Source organism: Corythoichthys intestinalis, chromosome 14 (genome assembly GCF_030265065.1).
Source record: "Corythoichthys intestinalis isolate RoL2023-P3 chromosome 14, ASM3026506v1, whole genome shotgun sequence".
Lineage (NCBI taxonomy): Eukaryota > Metazoa > Chordata > Actinopteri > Syngnathiformes > Syngnathidae > Corythoichthys > Corythoichthys intestinalis.
In genome coordinates, this window is record NC_080408.1 from 23,918,705 (window position 1) to 23,941,509 (window position 22,805).

General features: G+C 39.5%; 2 protein-coding genes across 2 annotated transcripts; both read left to right on the top strand.

Annotated features, from left to right (window-relative positions):
- Nucleotides 1-1,108: 1,108 nt before the first annotated feature.
- On the top strand, nucleotides 1,109-12,284 carry dhrs1 (dehydrogenase/reductase (SDR family) member 1). Its single transcript, XM_057858481.1, has 9 exons — nucleotides 1,109-1,260; nucleotides 4,930-5,078; nucleotides 5,659-5,802; nucleotides 6,115-6,194; nucleotides 10,799-10,931; nucleotides 11,002-11,145; nucleotides 11,200-11,269; nucleotides 11,353-11,433; nucleotides 11,514-12,284. Exons 2-9 carry the CDS (start codon nucleotides 4,935-4,937, stop codon nucleotides 11,648-11,650), a joined length of 933 nt encoding a protein of 310 aa, XP_057714464.1. The 5' UTR covers nucleotides 1,109-1,260; nucleotides 4,930-4,934; the 3' UTR covers nucleotides 11,651-12,284.
- Nucleotides 12,285-17,237: 4,953 nt separating this feature from the next.
- On the top strand, nucleotides 17,238-22,231 carry homeza (homeobox and leucine zipper encoding a). Its single transcript, XM_057858406.1, has 3 exons — nucleotides 17,238-17,718; nucleotides 18,424-18,514; nucleotides 18,862-22,231. The coding sequence occupies exon 3, from the start codon at nucleotides 18,889-18,891 to the stop codon at nucleotides 20,842-20,844; it is 1,956 nt and encodes a 651-aa protein (XP_057714389.1). The 5' UTR covers nucleotides 17,238-17,718; nucleotides 18,424-18,514; nucleotides 18,862-18,888; the 3' UTR covers nucleotides 20,845-22,231.
- Nucleotides 22,232-22,805: the final 574 nt, after the last annotated feature.

Genomic DNA, 22,805 nt, shown 5'->3' on the forward strand with positions numbered 1-22,805 from the left:
CCCTCTCTGGGTTCTTCACAGAAAAAAGCCAGGAAATAAATAACACTATTGAAAAAAAAAAAAATTGTTCAGGGGGCCGGACCAAACGTGGAGGCGGGCCGTATCTGGCCCGCGGGCCGTAGTTTGGGGACCGCTGGGCTAAATGATCAATGTATAATAAATCTGTATTGACTTATACTAACTTTCATGTGTACTGGTTCAGGTGATACACCGTTCGATTCAAACTTTTGTTTTCAAAAACTACTAAAGAAACATTTTGAAAACTTCCAGAATAAATGTCGGATTTTATTGGCAAATTTAAATTGCAATATTTGAACACAAATTGTTCACAAAGTTCACTACATTTCTTACAGTTTAATTAACGTTGACAGTAGAAAACATACAGGAGGGTATTCTATCAATGCAGCTTCCGCTTCAAGTTCGAGAAATTCAGAGATTAATGTTATGCTAACTCTGATGCAGGTCGGACTTTCAGTAGCGAAACCAGTGGTGTGTTCCTCACCTCCACAACATTGATGTCTTTTTACATTGATTACAGTGGCTGATGTTGGCGGAAAAAAACTAATATCCCTTGTCTTCGAAGGGGGCGGAGGAGGCGGCATGGTGTATTTCTCTCGGGCTGTGAATGCGTGTGTGTGGGGGGGTGTCAAGTCATCAGCCAATCAAACGTGTTTGAGGGGAAAAATGGACTGGCACATTCAGCAAGTGAAAAAGGGTAAATGTGAGGTCTGAAAATATGAAAATAATTCATCTAATAATGGTAGGGTCAATTCTATCCTTACAACATATGAGGTTGCTTAAAAGTTAGTGGGGACAATTTCAGCATCCTGAAAAGTTGGTAGTGTTATGTCCTGACCATCCCTGTGCAAACCTACGCCCTTGGCCTAAGTTATGTCAAAGGTCAAGTACATAAAGTTAATTTAATAAAGATCAGGTAATATTTAATTTAGAGAATAAATTTTAAAAATTGACTGAGATGTGGCTTAAAACAATTTCAGTCCATTATAATTGATCCTAATTTGATCACAAAAAAACATGCGTTTATCATTGTGTTAATAGGCCGAATAACAATAACTGTCCCTGCGAAGTAAGTTGTAAAATAGCCACAGGAGGGCAGTAAAGTAACATCCAAGATGCCAATGACGTAAACGGCGCTCCAAGAAGAAGAAAGAAGGCGTTACTTTCGTATCAGCAGCAGAAAGCAGCAGCAGCATAAGGTTTGCAGTTTGGAAGATAACTACGAAGACTACGCCACTTGATGTAAGTTGCTGCTTTGCTTTTTTCTCGTTATTTCGATACTCCTAATTAATTTTGTTACTATTCTTTTGCACGTTGACAACTTAAATGACAATGATGCATTTCCAGTCAATACTGAATTTTACATTTCAGATTGTGTAAACTGTTTGCGCATCCCTACCGGAACACAGAACGCACAGTCATGTATTTCATAATACTGTTCTCTTAATTTGCCGTGTCAAATGGCTAATAAAGAAATAGCGTTTGATTGCAAATGCCTTCATGGACCAGACCCGTTGAACCTTGCCCACAGTAAGCAGTGAGTCAACCGACGTTATCATAATGCTGCGTTAGTAGTGGTTTTTTTTTCTCTTCAACTTCGCGTGCACTGTGGACAATAGTAAGACTGACTCTGCACTTTCTTTCTTTAAAGTGTCTTTGTTGCTTTAAGACTTTACCTGTTTAGCATAGTCACTTTTCAACTTTGGCTGCCAAAGACCATCATTTGGAATCTTAATTTTTGCCACTCCTTACGGCATTTTTGTGTGTTTACAATTAGTATGCATATCAGGAGTGTAAAGATAACTTGTTATTTAGGTTTCGTTCAGGGTTCACGCCTTATGAAAATTGTCTACTTTTCAGGTTGACAACCCTCCCTTTCTTCTTTCTGAGCACCGCTTAGAAAGCTCATGTAAATTGCGAACTAGTAATTAAATGACAGTCTAAATGATCTACACATATATTTATTGAGGAATACAGTACATTGAGGATTCTTATAACTTATGTTGCGGTATTTTGCACACACAAAATAATTACCTGTGTCTTTTTATTTTATTTTTTATTTTAGATGATTTTAATACCGCGATTTACCCACACGGCCGTTGTGATCAGGGGCGCTGCCAGGGATTTTGGGCCCCATGAAAATATATCACTTTGGGCCCCACCGCCAGAGCCGGGGGACACACACACATTTAGAGTATCAATTACGTAATTTTCCTGCATTCTGGTGAATCTTTACACACTAACTGTTAGCTCTTTTAAATCAGGGCTAAAAACGCTTTTGTTTAGCACTGCATATCTATAACTGTCTATATATTTCAATCTACCTGCTTTCTATTCCTCGTTTTTCTCTCCATTGCTGATTTCAATTATTATTAGTAGTAGTAGTTTTATTTTTATTTATTTATTTTTATTCTGTGATTAAATGCGATCTTTTGTCTTCGTTTCTACGTTGTGTTGATTTAAATGTGATTTTTATGATCTTCATGTGATGTAAAGCACTTTGAATTGCCTTGTGTTGAATTGTGCTATATAAATAAATTTGCCTTGCCTTGCCTTGCCTAATTTGCGCATTTTATGCATTGATTTAAGATGAAAATATATTAAAGTAAACATACAGCGTATAGAGCAATAATGAATAGATTGATATCATCTATAAGAAATGTACTGAAGGCCATCTTTTACAATCTAAATATATTTTTATTAGAAATATTCTAAAAGCAAAGACCCTAATGAATGACTTGGAATAAATGTTTTGTTTGAACTTAACTACACTACAGTATACAACTGTTTTAGTATGAAGAGATTGCTAAGGATTTGCCTGCTGTACTGATTAAATGTAAACTAAAAGTGGAGCAAACACTAACTAGCAAACAATTACAGTATTTCATTATGGAGTAGGTTTAGCCTCATCTGGAAATTTGCAATCTCCACTACAGGCTACAGCTCCCTTGTTTAAAAACTTAATTCAATTGATGACAAACTAAATTTAATAAATTCTTGACAAACTGGATTCAAGCCGATTTTAAAATAGAACATTCCCACACCAACTTTCAACATCTGTGGGATACCAAAAATGCCGTCATTATTTGGAATTCATGTTTTTGAATAAGTGCATGTCGCTCATTGAGGCCGGGAAAATCCCGTATTTCTTGCAGAGTGAGCTGGGACCTCGCTTCGGAGCTAAGATAACAGGTTATATTTTCAGCACTACACTGACACAAGACCCCAACCTGTCTTTCTGAAGTAGTTTGTGACATCCTGTTGGCCTTTTTTACCCATCTCCTGTTTTGCTTTCTTTTCTTTCCTCTTTTGAAAACCCGATTTTTGTTTTGAAAACATTTCTGCAGTACCGCGCTGCACGTACTTCGAGTCAGTGAGTGGTGTAAATGTGCACCGCTCTGCTCCCGGTCTGATTGAAGGAAGGGCGGACCAAACCATTTAATGAAAATACAGGGGTTGGGGGGAGGGGAGGTTGGTAATACATTAGCTATCTGGGTGTTTACTTTTTGCCCAAAACAAAACAAGAAAACGAAACCCTTCGTTTTATTCCTATTAAAATGATAATGATTAATACTAAAATTAGCAAACAATTACCGTATGTTCTAATTTTCTTTGTGGGCCCCCATCAGGGCATGGGCCCTTAGAATCAGTACCACTTTTCACCCCTATACGGCGCCCCTGGTTGTGATCGACTGGTAGATCGCGATGGACGTAATGAGCACCTTGGTTTGGGGTGGTACACTGATTAAAACCTTTGTTTTCAAAAACTACAAAAAAAAATTCTGAAAACTTCCAGAATAAATGTATGGCTTTTATTAGCAAATTCATATTGCTATATTTGAACACAAATTTGTGTATTAACATACAAAGAAATACTAAATTGTTAATCATCTCTTTACTATCCAGGAATAAAAAACAAAACAAAAACAAAAAAAAACACAATTGTCTTAATATCACTCAAAATTGTCTGTCTAAATAAATTAAATATAACAAACAAACTTCTTAGTCAGGGAATAACAAAAATAAATAAAAATGGAGCCGTCCTTCTGGAAAAATACTACTTTTGTCCACATGGACAGCCAAACTCAAATGAAAACTGGGAAGACGGGGGTAAACCTTGGTTCACTACATTTCTTACAACTGAGCAGAGTTCTCTATATTTCTCAGTTTAATTAACGTTAACATAGTAGAGTACACATACCGGAGGACACTTCTCCTGAAGCAGCTTCCTACTCAGGTTATCAAGTTCACACAGTTTAATGTAACGATAATGCTAAACTGAGATGCAGGTTGGACTTTCAGTAGCAAAATTAGTGGTGCGTTTCTCACCCTCACAACAATGACTTTTCACATTACTTGCAGTGGATGCTGGTCGAAAAAAACCTTCTAATATCCTTCCTTTTCGAAGCGGAGGCTGTAACGTAATTCTGTACTGCGAGTGTGTGCGTGAGGGGGAGGATGTCAAGTCATAAGGCAATCAAACGTGCATTTGAGGAAAAAAACATGGACAGGCTCATTCAGCAAGTGATAAGGGGGTCAATGTAAGTCTGAAAATAATTCACTTAATAATGGTAGTATGGAAAAAGGTAGAATGCCCTCTCCAAGTCAGGGGTGAGGACCTTTCCCAAGTAGAGGATTTAAGTATCTTGAGACATTGTTCACGAGCGGGAGTGGATTGGAGCAGAAGATCCGACAGATGGATTGGTGTTGTCTGTAGTGATGCAGACTCTGTCTAGGTCGCTCGTGGTAAAGATGGAGCTGAACCGAAAGGAAGAGCGCTCTATTTACCGGTCGATCTATGTTCCTACCCTCGCATATGGTCACGAACTGTGGGCCAGGACCGAATATATAGATAGAACAACTGTTTGTTGATTGATCCATTCTTTTTTTTTCTCCCTATCCCGTCTGCAGAGAACATGTCCCTATCTGGCTGGATATGTGTGGTCACAGGTGCCTCGAGAGGCATTGGGAAAGGAATAGCACTGCAGCTTTCGGAGGCAGGCGCCACTGTCTACATCACCGGACGTCAGGAGAAGACCCTTAAAGAAACTGCAACACAGGTGCAATTATGGGCTGGGTTGAGCAAAATAACTAAGATACCGGGAAGTAACTCTTGCCATCTGGTGCTGTTTTACTTCCTCATTATTTAATGTAACCACACACACACACACATGCAGACACAATAAAAAAACAAGTCTTTGTGGTTTATTGCAACTACCGCGCTTTGTTTACTCCCGCAAGTAACAAAAGTACGAGGCAAGGACTCGGCAGCACTGTGCGAGAAGCTTTTCTATTTGAAATGCATTATTCTACAGTTGAATAAGAAATGAAATCACCACAGCACCATCTGCTGGATCTTTTCCCAAATCACTACTGATTATGTCTAAAAATGGCTTATCTAAAACACAATCTTTGTCATAACAATCTTTGATTTATAAAATTATATATTCATTTGTTCACTGTAAAAAAAAAAGTAAAAACTTAATGCAACCGAATAAACTGATGAAAACTTTTAAAAGCTCATAAGAACGTACAAATATTACTAAAAAATCCGTGTTAAATGGTTGCACAAGTGGAAGTTGATAAAAATATCTTTGCACTGTGTCAAAATGAAGGTCCAAATCATTATGATCTTTTCAGGTAAACGAGAGGGGTGGAAAGTGTGTACCAGTCATCTGTGATTCGACCAGAGATGACGACATCGAAAACCTGTTTGAACGCATAAAACAGGAACAGCGCGGTAGACTGGACCTCTTGGTAAACAACGCATACGCAGGAGTACAGGTTGGTGACATTCCAAGGTTGAAAACAATGTTTTGTAAAGACGGTTGACATGTAAGTTGATTCTAATTCTCCTAAACAATGGAAAATTGGAGGACTGACAAAAAATTGCAATGTTTTTTTAACATAAGATTTTATGTATGGAGATCCCCCTCAAAGATAATTTCATTTCTATGGGAGTTTGCTTCCACCTAATTTAAACCTTAAGGAAGACGAATATGGAGAAAAAAAACATTCAATGTTTATTTTATTTCAATGGCAATGATGAATGCCCGTCATGTGATTTACTTCACCAGAAATATGTTGTCATTGTAGGCTATCTTTGAGAACCAGGATAAAAAATTCTGGGAATCCGATCCATCCATGTGGGATACAATGAATAACGCAGGCCTGCGGTAAGCTTTGAATCCTTAGCAGAAACAACCTTAACATGACAAATGTAATTAATTATCCATTATTAAAGTTGTCATATATGTAAAGTCTACTTATTCAGAGCCCTGAGTGTCCAACACCTAAAGTGTCTGTGCGGAATCCCCCACAGGCCTTTGGTTCCACACGCAGCGCTTAGCTCACGCTACTGATATATTTTATGAGGAAAATATGCATTAAAAAAACGAAATGGTACACAATTGAACCAAACTAAACATGCAAAACCAAAACTGTTCAATACATCCATGTGAACCGTTACACCCTTAATGGTCTTAGAGGAACAGTTAAAATCTGAGTCGGGAGATTGTTGCGACTGTAATCCAGATTAGGTAACTGTATATAGTACATAATACAGCACAATATTCTGTAGGTTTTCAATATCTGGTAAAACCATACAATTGGACTCAGCCTAAGGTTGACTCGAGTCGCAAATTTGATGACTTGCAACTCGACTCGGACATCAATTAAAAAGAATGCAGACTCAGTCTGGACTCTCATGAGATGGTAGGGTCCGAGACTCGCCGAGGTGGGTAGTAAAGCGTTACATGTACTCCGTTACATTTACTTATATGACTTTTTTAGAATAATGTACTTCTAAGAGTAGTTTTACTAAGCCATACTTTTTACTTAGACTTGAGTAGATTTGTGAAGAAAAAAACGCTTCTCTTACTCCGCTACTTTGAGCTACGCAAGTCATTACATTTTTCCTCTTTATTCTTTTTTTTTTCTTCCTAGCAATGCTATTGCCAAGAGTAGCGCTACTAATTTCACCAATGAGACGTCGCAACAATAATCACGACTCAATTACACCAATCACACGCAAGCTTGCTGTTCTATGATCAGGCAATCACTCATCTTTAAAGCACCGTAACAAATGAAGTATCTGACAAAGAGCATCTGACATAGAGCACTGCCCTCAACATGAATCGAAAGCACGGCTTTAAAACTTTCTCCCAGTTTTTATTTGACAACGATTGACCACGAAAAAACGGAGATAAGATCCTTTTAATTTCATAATAGTGACTACAGTATTCACTATTCAGACTAGGAACTATTTTCTCCATTAGAGGGCAGGGCACTCATGCTCTTTGGAAGAATAATGCTTCATTACCTTTGTTTTTCCTCTCTCTAATCCAATGATTTTTTTCCCCCCCTGCCTTTGGCTTAATGTGGTTATGTAATGGGTTATTGTACAGTATCATTATAACAATAGTTCATATCGATAAGTTTGTGCTGAGAGAAATAAATACCATTGTTTAAAAAACAAAAATCCAACAATAATAAGCAGTTACTCAACTGTTACTCATAATACTGTCCTGCCTTTTATTTATCTTGGGCCATGTTTGTCTTGTACAGCACTTTGGGGACCTATTGGGTTTTGTAAAGAGTTATAGAAATAAATTTGATTGATTGATTACTTGAGTATTCTTTTCACTGGATACTTTTTTTAGTTGTACTTAAGTACATTTTTTGGATGACAACTTTTACTCTTACTTGAGTCTTATTATTTTGAAGTAACTCTACTCTTACTTGAGTAAAATTTTTGGCTACTCTACCCACCTCTGGAGACTCGATTTGTGAGGCAATAACTCGAGACTCTGCTTGACTTGACTCGTGAGACATTGACTTGAAAATCGACAGGCTGACTCGATAAACTTGGATCGTAGGTTGGTTACCACTTGCCATTGATCCACCTGGTCGCCTTGGCAGCTCTCGCCACCCCCTCACTGAAAATTATGGGAATCAATTGAGTGCAGACTGAGACAGCAGATGCGTCATGGGAAGTTAATCAGTGCCAATTCCCAAGGTGATAAATTTTGCCAACAAAAACTTCCATTCTAATGGAAAACACTGATAGGCAACATGCAAGCCCTGAGACGCCAGTATTTGCGAGAATAAAGCCACAACGTCAAACTTTTTTCTTTTCTACATTGATTGTAATGTTTCCGTCAAAGATAAACCTGAGTACTTTGTGGGTGGGCTTGGGTACAATGGTGAAGGCACTGACTAATCTGTGACTCGACACGACAACCTTTTGACTTGAAACGACTCGTCTTTACTAGAGATGTCCCGATCCGATATTTGGATCGGATCGGACGTCGATATGGGCAAAAAAATGCGCATCGGATCGGAACACGGGAAAAATTCCGATCCAGACTTCCGATCCAGTTTATTATTATTATTTACATAATCCATTCCAGTTTTTGCTTCGGTTTCCCTAAAATCCGGTCCGCATTTACAGGCACACCTTCAACACACTACATTTACATTACCGTCTCCCAATTTACCGAGAGACTTTATCGGTAAAAATGTCAATTGTGTGGGATCGTTTCACCTTAAAGGACGACAAAGACGAAGAGGCAGAGAGCAACATATGCCACAATAAAGTCAAGCGTAGTGGTAAAGCTGTAAGAAGTTTTAATACAACCAACCTAATCAAGCATTTAGCGAAATACCACCACAAACAATATGAGGAGTATGTTAAGAAAACCGAAGACAAAAAGAAAGGTCCTACGCAACTAACACTGGCAGAAACTTTTGCTATGCGTGACAAACTGGCACTCGACAGTCCCAAAGCCCAGGGAATAACAAGAGTCATTGCCGAACAATTCATTCTGGATGACGAGCCATTATTTCACGTGAGTAAAGACACACCATCCAACACGCGATTCGGCCGTGGAAGATTTGAGAACGATTCACAAACATCCAAATTCCGATTATTGAAATATGTCAAGTAAAGCGGAACTAATACACAGCGCGGTCTTCTGGACGCAATAAGAAACTGACGGCATTGCGTCCCGAAAGTAAACATAACTTGTCTTAGACCCGGGTAATGCCAATGCTCAACTCACGGCTTTAGCTCAACTCATGCCGCTGGATAAAAAACACAAGAATACCTGACTGCTGCTGACAGCTGCTACAAACTACTTCAACGTCGTTTTACTGGAGATAATAGATATCATATGTATATAGAACCAGATGCTACACGACAGACTCGACTGCGTTAGCAACATTGAAGTATTGAAAACCAGATGCGTTGGTAAACAGCCGCCATCTTAAAGCAGAAGACTTCCCTAGTAGGCTGTTGTGAACCTTCCAAGCAAACCTAATTAACTTTTTATCTAAAATACTCCTAAATCGGCAAAATCTTGACTTGAATCTATCTTCAAAACAGTTTTAAAACTTTCTCATGTCGAAAGTAGACAGTAGGGAAATTATGGAATAACGGGAGCAATTTTAACAACTTTAACAGTTGATTCGCAAAATTAAATGAATTGAATGTAGTTTAAAGCTGCTGATACAGAATGGGGACTTGAGTATTTTATTTACTGTTTTAAAATGTTAACTTGATACTGAAATAATCGTTTATTTAAACCTGAGAGGCTTTTTATACAATTTTTGTAACTAATGCACGAAACATTAAAAGCATCTAATAGCTTGGGGGATTTGTTGGATTTTCCACTGAGGTTGTTGGTGTGTTTTGCTTTTTTTAAGACAGTTTACAATATTATTTGCATGTTTTACTGACTGACTATGCCATTTCTGTTTGTTATTTATAATGTTTTGTGTTTGTCACTGAATAAACAGGTCAGTTTCTTGTTACCAACCGTTGTGTGTTATTCAAACTCACCTAATTCAGCTGGCTAATTGTTATCAAGAGTACTAAAACCTTTTTCAACATGAGTCTGACAACTAAGTAAGGAGGCTAAATAACTTTAAACTTTAACACATGCTCAGATAGGTCGGTATCGGCCAGTATCGGTATCTGATTGGAAGTGCCAAACAATATCTGTATCGGATCGGAAGTGCAAAAACCTGGATCCGGACATCCCTAGTCTTTACAACCTTGTGGCTCGACTCGACCTCGAGACTTGACTTGACATAACCTGATGACTCGCCATGACTCAGTGACTTCGATGACAGGGCTAATCGTGGTTGCCTGGAATTCCTGACTCACCGATTTTTCAGCGATAGTCTGGCGACCGTTCCGCGGATCAAATTTATAGGGCGGAGCAAGCCACAGCAAATAGACAGCGGGGTGGACCAATCAGCGACTGGCATACGTGACGTTGGTAAAGCGACAAACTCTAGCGCGTCGAAATAAACATACAATGAGAGCAGAGAAGTTTATTCAACATGGCTAGCGCGAGACAGACTGTTGGTTTTAGCGACTCGATGTGTTTTTGGTCATTTAAAACTGAATTTACCGCAGATTGGAACATAGTCTCGGCTCTCCCGTTCGCCATCCGTGTAGTTGTGGAGACTACTTCCGACACGCAAGAGTGACGAACACGTTAAGAACACGTCACGCAAATAAACGAATCTGATTCCACGGATGATATCGTTCAGGCTCGAGAGGCCATTAAGGAGCTGGGTCCCAGACTCTTCTCACGGTGTTTGAAAAATACAGGGAGAACAGTCTGGCTGTGTCAGGCAATAATCATGGCACAGATGTAACTCTGTCACCTGTCATCTTGTTTGTTGATCAGGTCTTTAATTATTTCCTCTTTAAATGGAAAAAAGTATATATATTTTTTAAAATGATTAATTTCTCCCTTCAATCTGGTAGAAGCCATTATATCTGCTCAGTGTATGCGTCCCGTATGATGGTGGCTCGAGGTCAGGGTTTAATCGTCAACATCTCATCCATGGGAGGGCTGCGGTATCTCTTCAATGTGCCATACGGTGTTGGGAAAGCGGCAGTAAGTTAGTTTTGTAGGATCTCTGATTTATGCAGAGGGTGCTGTAATTCAACTTTGAATTTGTTTACAGTGTGACCGCATGGCAGTAGATATGGCTATGGAGCTGCGGAGCAGGGGAGTGGCATCAGTCAGCCTGTGGCCTGGACCAGTGAAGACAGAGCTAATAACTCAGATGGTGCTTGCAGATGATGCACCTGAAGAAGCAGATTCCGAGGTAGACTCGTAGTCACTTTTACGACCGAAAACATTTTGATTGTTTCTCCCTCAGTATAAGGATATATTTGCTAATGGAGAAACCACTGAATTTAGCGGCTTGTGCATCGTCAACCTGGCTAAAGGTAGGCCTTTTATAGATTGACTGTCAAGTTTTAACATTTATTTTAAGATTTAACATCTTCTTTAAATTTTCTCTTCTTGAAAGATAAAAACCTGATGTCACTGAGTGGAAAAATTCTCATGACTTGTGACTTGGCAAGGCGTTATGGGATCCAAGATATTGATGGTGAATCACTTTTGTGGGGTGAACATTAGAAAAGTGAGTTTACAATGCTTGTCTTTATGCATGTATGTTTACTTTTTCAGGGCGGGGTATAGTAGATTTTACCACCCTCAAGTTCTTGCTGACCCAAGTGCCATACGTCTCCTGGCTCTCATCTTTTGTCCCTTCTTTCATAAGAATGCCACGCTTTCTGCTTCCCCTACTAAGCAACCATTTCTAACCACAAGATGATGTGGTGTTGAAAACGTCTTTGTGACTGCTTAAACGAAAGATGAAGGAAAGACTACTATGTCGAAAATTCTAAATTTGAATTCAGTCCGTGTGAAGAATGCTGGTCAACCTCCAATTTTTCCCACATGTGGAATCTGCTCCTTCCAGATGGAATTGTAGAAATTGATTATCATCCGTATTTGGTTCAAACAGTTGTTAAATACATTGGCGGACTGTGAATTTGGTAACTGAACCCTTTTAGAAACCATCCATATTTATTAAAAAAAACGGCACACAACCCTTTGCCATATCCATGGAAGCACAAAAAATAGGAAATGTGATTGTTTGTGAATGTTTTTGGGCAACTTAAGACATTATTTTCCCTGAATATTTTGGTTGAACTCAGGTTTTGTCAGTTTGATTGCAGTTCCATTACAAGTTATTACTTTATCTATTCGTATTTAATTTGAAGAATGTAAAATTGTATTTGCGGTAAATATGAAGCCATTTTGTATTTCATACAAATGAAAAATTTTCACAGTATTTTTGATGACATGCTAAAGCAATACACATATTTTTAATACCATCTTATATGTGATGAATATGCAGTACAGTACTTCAATAAATAAAGTGATGAGTCTGAACATAGCTTTTTGTGTGTTATTTTAAGAATAAAAAGTAAACATTTAATATAATCACATCCTGAAAATTTGTTGATTGAAGACGCAAATTTCCTTTGCGCGTTTTCAGTTTGCACACGTCTTCTGGGTGCTACTGCTTCCTGCCACATTTTGGAAATATACGTTTAATTCGTTGAGACAAATTATATCGAGGGCAATGTCAGAATATTCACCTCGCCACATTCCGTTTCAAAGCAATATTAGGGGGCGAATGTGACCGCATTCCCATTAAATGTAATGTCTAGAAATTAAATACCAACAGTAAATTTAAGGCAATTTAACATCTTTTATTTTATACTTTTTAAGGACTCACGAGAACCCTGCATGTAAACGTTTTGATTTTGACCAATCCAAGGGTTAACACGCCCGATCACCTTAAATAGGCTGTGATGAACCTCAAGCTCACCGGCAAACCTATTGTGGACCAGTGGTATAGTAAAAGGACGGGATCTGTGGTCTCACTGCTCTGTCATACAGTATGGCACATTTTTGATAGGATAAATGTGATGCAATGCATTTTCTTAAGAGTAGCCCCAACTTCATGTTTTCATCCAGACGGATACTCACTCTCAGGACAAGAAACGGCAGCAAACTCAGAACCCAGATGCAGTCAACTGATGCTTTTGCCCACCAAAACAGCAGCCTGTACAGAGTACTGTGAACGACTTTCAGATGAGTGTGACATTTTAATGGCTGTCACTTGGATGCCATGAATTGGTTGGCAGTGCAGTACGGAAGACTATCTTGTGTTTTGAGGAGAGCTCGTCTTTCTAGAGGAATGTGAGGGGGTAACTAGCGTTCCATTTCCCACTGTTGTCTGGACCAATTTTCAGCAAGCATTTCTCTATAATAGTCCTGTGACCTCTTCAGGGACAGTAGTCATCTACAGTGGACATCATTTTAAAAGTTATCATTTGCTTAACTCATCCACTGCCAGCCCAGATCACAGAGTACGTGTTGTGGTCATTTGTAGAAGAGGGAAATTGATATTAAATGCCATTAATGATCATGTAGGATCAGTAATGTTAAAAATGGGGCTGGAATCGATCATTCGATAGCTTCCAGCCCCTCCCTGTTAAGATGGATTGTATGTCTTGCTGTCAATGACAGCCCAAAAATTAAAAGGGAAGTTCAGAATTTTTGACATTAGGCTTCATCTTCGAGTTAGCGGGGGTTTAATTAGTCTGTGGTGTTGATTTACACCAATTGTATGCAATTAGTTAGTTATTCATTGGTTTCAGGGTTTCGGAATGGCTAAGCTCGCGCGAGTCAATGGGCCCGTTATAGCATGCCAATAAAAAACATGCATGTACGAAAATCACCGATGACCCTATGCAATCAATAGTGTTTGCCATGTTTTTAGGCTGAAGTTATTAAAATTTAACGTTGCATGTCAATAACTTTAGAATGAACAGCAACATTTGTAATCCAGCAGCTCTGCAGGTAACAGGCTGCAGAGCAGTGACATTTTTTGTTGTTGTTGTTTATGTCGTAGCCAGCAGCAAGTATCCACAGTTTGTAATTTTCCTCGTTCTTCATTGGGAAATTGTGAAAACTCTCATTTACCCATTTCTTTTGTTTCCTCTAAATGCACGTTTCACCATGTTGTCGTTCTTCAGTCAAGATGTCATAGACTGATGCTTCATTCGAGGAAGGTGGGAAGTTGGAGTCTTCCAACCGCCGACCAGGAAAAATATCATTAGAACGCCACTCGAACTGGGAAGCACTAAGCCAGCGAAGCGAAGTCAGGGAAATAAAGTATCCTGACTTCAGCAGTTTTTTCATTCAGATGTCACTCGACAAAATGCGCTGCCCGTCAGAAAGCAGACCATCAATAGTAAAACTAAAGAAGGCAGTTTACAGTATGGTCTATTTACCTTAACCGTCATTTTCCCTCCACTATTTTATGTTTATGAGAAGGCAGGTTTGCTGGAGGTCAACATGTCTTTTGATGGCCAAAATAAAAAACGCTTGGAACGCTTTGAGGCTGCAACTGGTACCATCAGAGCTGGATAAGTCCGACTTCCCACCTTCCTCGAAAGCAGCATGAGCACGAGTGGCTGAAGCACTTCTCTCTATTGTGGTCACAATACACATCTAAAAAAAATAGTCCCTCAGAAATAAATGAATTACAGCAGTTTGGTGTGACATTGTTTAGGCCACTTGGGTATTTTGAACAATGATCTGCATTTTGAATTTGTTTGACTACTGTATGTTAGATCTGTTAATATTGTTTTTTCATTGGCATGCTAGGAAGGGGCCGTTGACTCGCGCTAGCTTAGCCACTGAAATTAATAACTAACTAACAAACTGCACGGAATTTGTTGAAATAAATTTACCAGACTAATTTAACCCCCGCTAACTCGAAGATTAAGCCTAATGTCAAAAATTCCGAACTTCCGCTTTAAGCTTTGTGAGGTAACGAGATTTAGCAAACAAACTTATTTGGATATTTGGTTTTATATTTTATTTTACTTATAATTATTTACATTTATCGCTTGAGACTTTCATTTTTTTTTTTTTTTATTCTCTATTAGAAGGTAATAAGACATTTAATAAAATAGTGCATGAAAGGGTTAATTTGAGATTTAGGAGTACAATATAGTAAGCTTGAGAACGATAAACCGATACGACCGGATATCCGGTTTTACAGGTGAGAGATACAGCTGTATCGATAGTAAAGTTACCATTCGACAGTAATTAGCCATTAAATATTCAATGAACCGATAGTAGAAATAGAATTCGGCTATCGCGAGCACGGGAATCTGTTTTTAATGCCTAGTTCAATGCATTGCTTAATAGCGAACTTGGATTGTGACCGCCGTTGTGGTTGCCTCAACATCCCATTCATTTCGCTAGTAGTCGCCATCATTACCCGATCGTCACGGGCGTGTCATAACAACGCGAGAGCTAAAAAAACCACTGTAACGCACGCTCCGTAGCGTTTTCTTCACAGCCCAAAACGAAACTAGTAGTGGCAACGAAGCAACATGCTAAAACAATGGACAGTTTGTGCACCACGCCAGCGACGTGCGATTGATTTTCAACGCACCCAGGAAAACAAAAGTCGGACTTTTAAGTGACGAAGGCAGCCAGATCTGTTTGCATGGGACAGAGCTAGTGTGAAGTGTGAAGCGGTACAGAGATCGGGAGTTTTTAACCCTGAAATATAACCCACTACAATGGTGGAAAGGGCAGCACGATCTGCTGGAGATAATATTTCCACGAAACGCAGTCTATTTTAAACATGAACATGTGGAACAGTTGATCTTCCTCAAGAAAAATCTGCCCTTCAAAAGAGATATAGACAGTGATGAGGAATAAAAAAACGTGGATGCACAGGCATAAGTGAATGACTTTGCTGTGTATAAGGTTAAAGTAATGATTACAGACTTGTTTGTCTAAAATGCCATGTTTTTATTCCCCCAGTTATACCAGTGGTAAAGCATAATTTATTATTTATTTATGATAACACTACCAGGTTTTTTTTTTTTTTTTCAAGAGCTGCTGCATATAATATTTTTTGCTTGTAAGATGTTTATGTTGAAAGTTTGCACTTAATATTAGGGCTGTCAAAATTATCGCGTTAACGGGCGGTAATTAATTTTTTTTTTTTTTTAATTAATCACTTTAAAATATTTGACGCAATTAACGCACAAATGCCCCGCTCAAACAGATTAAAATGACAGCACAGTGAAATGTGTACTTGTGTTTTTCGGAGTTTTGTCGCCCTCTGCTGGCGCTTGGGTGCGACTGATTTTATAGGCTTCAGCACCCATGAGCATTGTGTAAGTAATTATTGACATCAACAATGGCGGGCTACTAGTTTATTTTTTGATTGAAAATTTTACAAATTTTATTAAAACGAAAACATTAAGAGGGGTTTTAATATAAAATTTCCATAACTTGTAATAACATTTATCTTTTAAGAACTACAAGTCTTTCTATCCATGGATCGCTTTAACAGAATGTTAATAATGGTAATGCCATCTTGTTGATTTGTTATAATAAACAAATACAGTACTTATGTACCGTATGTTGAATGCATATATCCATCTTGTGTCTTATCTTTCCATTCCAACAATAATTTACAGAAAAATATCGCATATTTTATAGATGGGTTGAATTGCGATTAGTTGCGATAAATTACGATTAATTAATTTTTAAGCTGTAATTAACTCGATTAAAAATTTTAATCGTTTGACACCCCTACTTAAATTAATTATCTATTGTGTTCAAAACACCAGGCAATACAGTAATTCAATTACTGCCCTTTATTGTTGTCTGTGACTGGAGTTTTATTGTATTATCAATCCCATCCAACAAAATGACGGTCATATAGTAAGCCTTATTTTTCTCATAAAAAAATAAAACATAACATTGGTATGAAATTTTGTTGTTGAATTTTGCTATCAAAAAATGTGGTCTTTTTATATTTTCAAAATACTGTACGAACACACACAACAAATGTTTACTATCGTATCATGTTCACTCTATCGAACCGTATCGTTCTTAAACTGTATCGAATCGCTCGGCCTTAAAAATGTATCGTTCTTTAATCGAATCGTAACCTGTGTATCTAGATACATATTGAATCGGCTTAATACCAGAGATTCCCAACCCTACAATATCGCATTGTTTTAAGATGTATTTAGATATATTTTAACGTCTGATTTCGTATTATTGTAAAAATACATTTGTAGAAGTCAAGAACCCTCCCAAAATAAATCAATAAACAAACAACTTTAGTAAACATAGCGTGTCACCCATATGGAAATAGGGTGAATTGGTGGTAAATTGTCTACGCAAATAAACCTAGTCGTAAATAGCATGTGGCCCAGATCTGATGGGGGCGCGCAACGTGGTTACGTATAAAAAAGTGTTGAGCCCACTGGCCGGGATTTGTTGTACAGACGCTTCCGCCCACCAATGTGAAGCCTTCCTAGGCAGACTGGCACACCCACTCCGACGAGGCCGTGACAGTCAGTTGGGCCTTGTTGGGCTTCCTGGTCCGCAGCTCCGCCTCGCCTCGATCTGGCCGGACAGTGGAAACACTTCTCAACAGAACAAAAGCGGCTGCGAACCAAGCAGCGATCGCGACCCAACACGAGCTCTCCTTTGGACATAAAAGACGCCTGAACGAGGGGAGAACGAAACCAAGTCCGGGAAAGGGGGACAAACTTGGTCGCCGTCGCATCTCGCCTTCTTTGGCCGATAATCCGCCGAGGTGCTCGGTTAAATAAACCAAGGGTCAAGCCGCCAGACGGACGGGCATTGTGTCCATAGTGTTCTTTTAAACTTCGGCCATTTAGAGCCGCCTCTCGCAAAACGGAAACTAGGGTTTTTCTCCTCTTGTCTTTTCGCTCACACGGAGCCCGGGACGACGGATTCTTTTGTGGTAAGTTTATTTTGGACGTGAAACCTTAGTGTGTCTGGCGGCGAAGTGCGCCAGCTCAGTCAAGCGTTTTACTTAGTACGCCATAAGAGGCGCAGGCACGACTACCATTGTTAGTGGCACAACCGAATAACTTTTTTATCCATATACCTTCGTCGTTTCAATAAACACGTTTCATTCAAATTATATACGTGTTTAGATCAAACTAAATAGACAACAAGGACGACATGAGGCGGCTGCTAAATTACCAGCCCATTTGTTCCAATAGGTCACGAATGACGAACGCTGTGGTGTTGGAGTTGGCTCGTGGTTTGGTAAAAACATTTCTTGCGTAGCGAAAGCGACCTAAATCCTCGGCCATTCTCGATAGAAGATGCGCAGGATTACTCCCATCTTCGTATTTAAAGTGTTAATGGATAATTAAATAATTTTTTTTTTTTTTAAGGGCGGAGTTAATTGTTATCTACTACTCGCCCATTCAAATAATCCATTGAAATAAACATAATATGGTAATGAACTTTAAAACTACTAATTCACTGCTCAGTTGAAAATATTTTACACTTAAAAGTTGCATTGAAAATGTGGTTTGTTTTACCTGTTGCTTAACATTTAATAAAGTTTTTCAAACTAATTTGATGTCTTTTTACGTTGGGTATTTCTGCACATGAAAATTATAACTAAATACCGCTATTTTTCTCCTTTTACAAGTTCACAGACTTCTGCTGTGCTGTTTGCGTTCGTGAAGGGGCTCTACTTGTCTTCGGGGACTTGAAGTGGAACAAAGCCCAAAAAGAAAAGGGTGAGAACGTAAACCGTGAAGGAGTTTTCTCATGGATGTCCGTTCTCCACGCTCCCACCCTTTGCGACCAGTACCCCCACCCGCCCCCCTTGCACACACACAAAACAAAAGTCACCCACCACACTTTGGGGGAGGGGATCCCAGTCTGGACCGGGTATACGACTCGTTTCAGTGGGAGTTCAGAATAAGGAGTTCAAAGTAGAAGGGGGAGGGGAAACAGCTGTCCAATAACCGACTTCGACAATGCGAACAAAACAAAAGTTCTTCAAACATTAGCATATAACCTATTGTGGTCTGACATTTCTTACAAATAATACAAATCTAAAATAATCGTATTTCCCTTTCAGGTGAAAGACCCTACTTACAAAACCCAAATGGCGACCTACGATGAACAAAATGGCAGAGTTGGACTACATGCAGCCAAGAAGTTCTTGGAGGGCAAAACGACCAAGACTGCTTGTAAAGTAAAGCAAGAAGATAAACACGCTGTTAAAGATTTGCAACTCCCTGCTAGGTCACAGGAAAGCAACACCAGCTCTGCATCTAGTTTCACCACCAACCATAACTCTGTGGTGTGTTTGCCCCTTGTGTCAGAAGAACTAAAATTGGTTTGGACACATTCTGATCAAACCCGTGAACTTGACTCTATTCCAGAGCTGGTTCAAGCCTTTAACTTGTTTCCATACCCGTCGTCATTTGAGGTCAACACCCTAGCTCGAGTGTGCTCTTTGCCCTTGGACAAAGTTAAGGTTTGGTTCATGGTACAGAGAATCAAATATGGGATCAGTTGGTCATCAGAAGAGATCGAGGAGACTCGTCGGAAACTATCAGTGCCACACTCTTTTGATGACTCCACTGAAACAAGCGAGGAAGCCAAAGTCATGGAGGATAAAGATTCTGAATCAGAGCCTGTTGTTCCGAGTGTGACTCCCCAGAAGAAGAAACCAAAATGTGAATCCCCAGATTCTTATAAACCAACCAAATCCAACTCCCCGTGTTTCAGCTCCACATTACCGCCACCTCAGGATTCGTACTTCTACCGCTCACCAAGTGACGTACCGTCAAGTGCTACTGCGGCATCCGATGCTGCCGAAGTGTCCTTAGACCTTTCGGGGTCCTCTTCGCAACGACACCGCCATGGACGCTACAAAAAGTCCAAAGCTCAGCTTGCTGCACTTCGTAAGAGCTTTTTGCGAGAGAACTGGCCTGCAGAGGTGGAGCTGAGGCGCTTACAGGAAGAGACGGGTTTGACACGCAACGACATCCGTAAATGGTTCAGCGACAGCCGTTACCAGCTTAGAGTCGGGCGAGGAAGCCTGGCAGCGGCCCAAGGCTTTTCCACCCTCCCAGCTGTAGGAGCCAAACACGAACAACAAAGCGAACCTCTTTCACTTACGACTCAAAGGAGTCGTCTTTTTAATACCGTGGGGAAGGGCCAGGAGGGAGCCCGAAGCAATGTGATAAGAAATTCCCATTTCTTTCAGACATTTTTGTCTCACAGCCTTGAGGCATTTGGGGAACGCGACATTGAGGCAGATGGATATGAAGCAATGGAAGATCTGTCCGGTGATGGTGACAGTCTGAAAGATGGGGACCAAAGCGAAGAAGAACCTCTACAGTTAATTAAGCCCTTCAAGCTTGACCAACAGGCAGCGCCACAGGAAGCACCCGACACATTCAAATCCTCTCCCTGCTCCTCCCCCTCTGGAACTCCTCCACTTACAACATCGCCTTATAAACAGCCCCCAAACAGCATCAGCACATCAAAGAAGTCAGTCCACCCAGCCAGGGGCAATAATCTACACCTCTCAGCAGCATCTACATCCCGAACATCTGGTGGCAGACCAAGGAAAACCAAGGAGCAATTGGCTTTATTAAAGCAGCACTTCTTACGCTGCCAGTGGCCCAAGAGTGAAGATTACACAGAACTTGTTAAAATTACAGGTTTACCTAGAGCTGATGTTATCCAATGGTTCGGGGACACACGTTATGCTGTTAAGAACGGCCAGCTGCGTTGGGTTAAGGGGGTCCGTGACAAATTCTTGGCAGAGCTTGCCGCCCAACAAAGTAATGCCGGTTTACCTAATGGCTCAGGAACGTCTCCGCAGGTTGGAAGTAGCCGTAAACGTAAATCTCAAATGAACGGAACCTGTGCAGGTTCCCCCAATGTCCAACCATTAATTAACTATTTCTTCTCAACGGGCTCCCTCAATGAAAAAGACCTTGACATATTATGCAAGAAATCAAAAATGAGTTACCAACAAGTGCGAGATTGGTTTTCAGCTCAGGTCGTAGGAGAGACAGACCAAGAACCCGTTGTTCCAGATTAAAGCAATAGAACCATACTGAATTGTTTATGGTGACAGAGTACTCCTAATTATCGTCCCTACCAGCAAGCTTATTTGTAACTTGGTAGCCTATAAACATTTTTGCTTTACCCGAAGCATGAATGTAAACAATTAGTCTTCCGAGTACAAGCCCAAATCAAGGTTTGAGGCATGTATATTTACTTCTTTTCTGCTTATTATAATATATTTGAAACTGAAGAACTTTTCTGCCTGTGTTACTGTAAATAGGAAAGAAACCTGTACACTGGCTTGCTATATTTTTTTCCCTTTGTTTAGATATAAACTGCAGAATAGCTCATTGTAGCAGTAATTTAAACTGATGGTTCTTTGGTACCCGAGTACAGTGGACAAGACAAGATTTCGGTTAACTTTGCCACTTGTCATCATTCCTTTGTAGCCCATTTTCCTTATAAGGAATGCACACTGGACATTTCCCCTTAAATTTGACATCTTGCACTTTGGATTTGGAGCCTGCTGCCGTTATGTTTGATAAGTCCAATTATTTCATGTACTAAACACTGTCCTCCTTTTTAATCTGCTGTTGTTTAACTTATACAGGTTTAGATTAAAAAAATACAAACATGTACCCAAACCCAATCTGTGATTCATTTGGCCAATCTGTTGAAATACTTGTCATTTTCAATGCAAGAAAAGGCGATACAGTGATACCTCGACATACGATCGCTTCGACACGCGATCTATTCGATATCCGACGTGAAATTTGACTCGCCATTTGTCTCTACAACTGACGGCATGCTCGAAATACGATTTATAACCGCGCCGCAGTTTCTTTGTTTTCCCGCAAGACTGACACACGGCGGATTTGCTTGTGAGAGAAATCAACATGGGTTCCAAGAATGTCAATGCAGGTGGTGGGGAAAAAAAGGAAAAAGGTGAGGCTTATTATTGAAATGAAGATGGAAATGATAGAAAACATGAGCGTGGTGTGCGCGTCTGTGAAGTAGCTTGACAATTTGGCCGTAAACCTCAGTTTGCCAGTCTATAAGTTAAGGTGACAATTACTATGATTGTAACATAGCCAAAAAAGCCGCCAGCTTTGTTAGGTTTTTATTCATTTATTTCAGAACTTGTGCAACACAACATGCCTACTGTCCGCCGCAGCTGAACATGAAAAGTGAAAATAAAAGTCCACTGTCACATCAGCCACACAGTGCATTCAGATACACCATGCAAAACACATTCACCACATTAGAACCCTATTTGTTACATTATTACAGGTATTATAATTATTATTACTAATATTTTTATTCATATTTTATTTGTTTTGTTCTGTGTAATTGCTATTTGCAATAGTACCAGCAGTATTTATTAAGGATTTAGCGTACGTTTTCGGGCTGTGGAACAAATGAATGGAATTATAATGTATTCTTATGGGAAAATCCTGCTCGACATACGACCTTTTCGACTGACAAGGTCCTGGTATGAATTAACTTCGTATTTAACAGGTACCACTGTACTACTATATTGATTCCATACCTCATTGCAGTTGGTAATTCCTGCACTTTCATCATCCAATGAACTGACTAGGGAGAAGATCTATAAATGATAAACAATGGTACCTCTACATACGAATTTAATTTGTTTCAGCACCTGGTTTATAAGTCGAAATGGTCATATGTAAAGTGAGATTTTCCCATAAGAATACATTATAATTTGTTCCACAGCCTCAAAACCTACGCTAAATCCTTAATAAATACTGCAGGTACAATTTACTGATAGCAATTACACATAGCAAAACCAATGAATTATAAATACAAATCGGAATAATATAAAAAAATAGAAATTAAAGACAGCGGTTTTATTGTCACCTTAAATAATTGAGACTGGCGAACTAGGTGGGTGGAGATGGCGGGTACATGTGGAAACGGTGAGCCGTGTTCTAATTTAACAAATGTATTAAATAGGACAAATGTAAAACATAT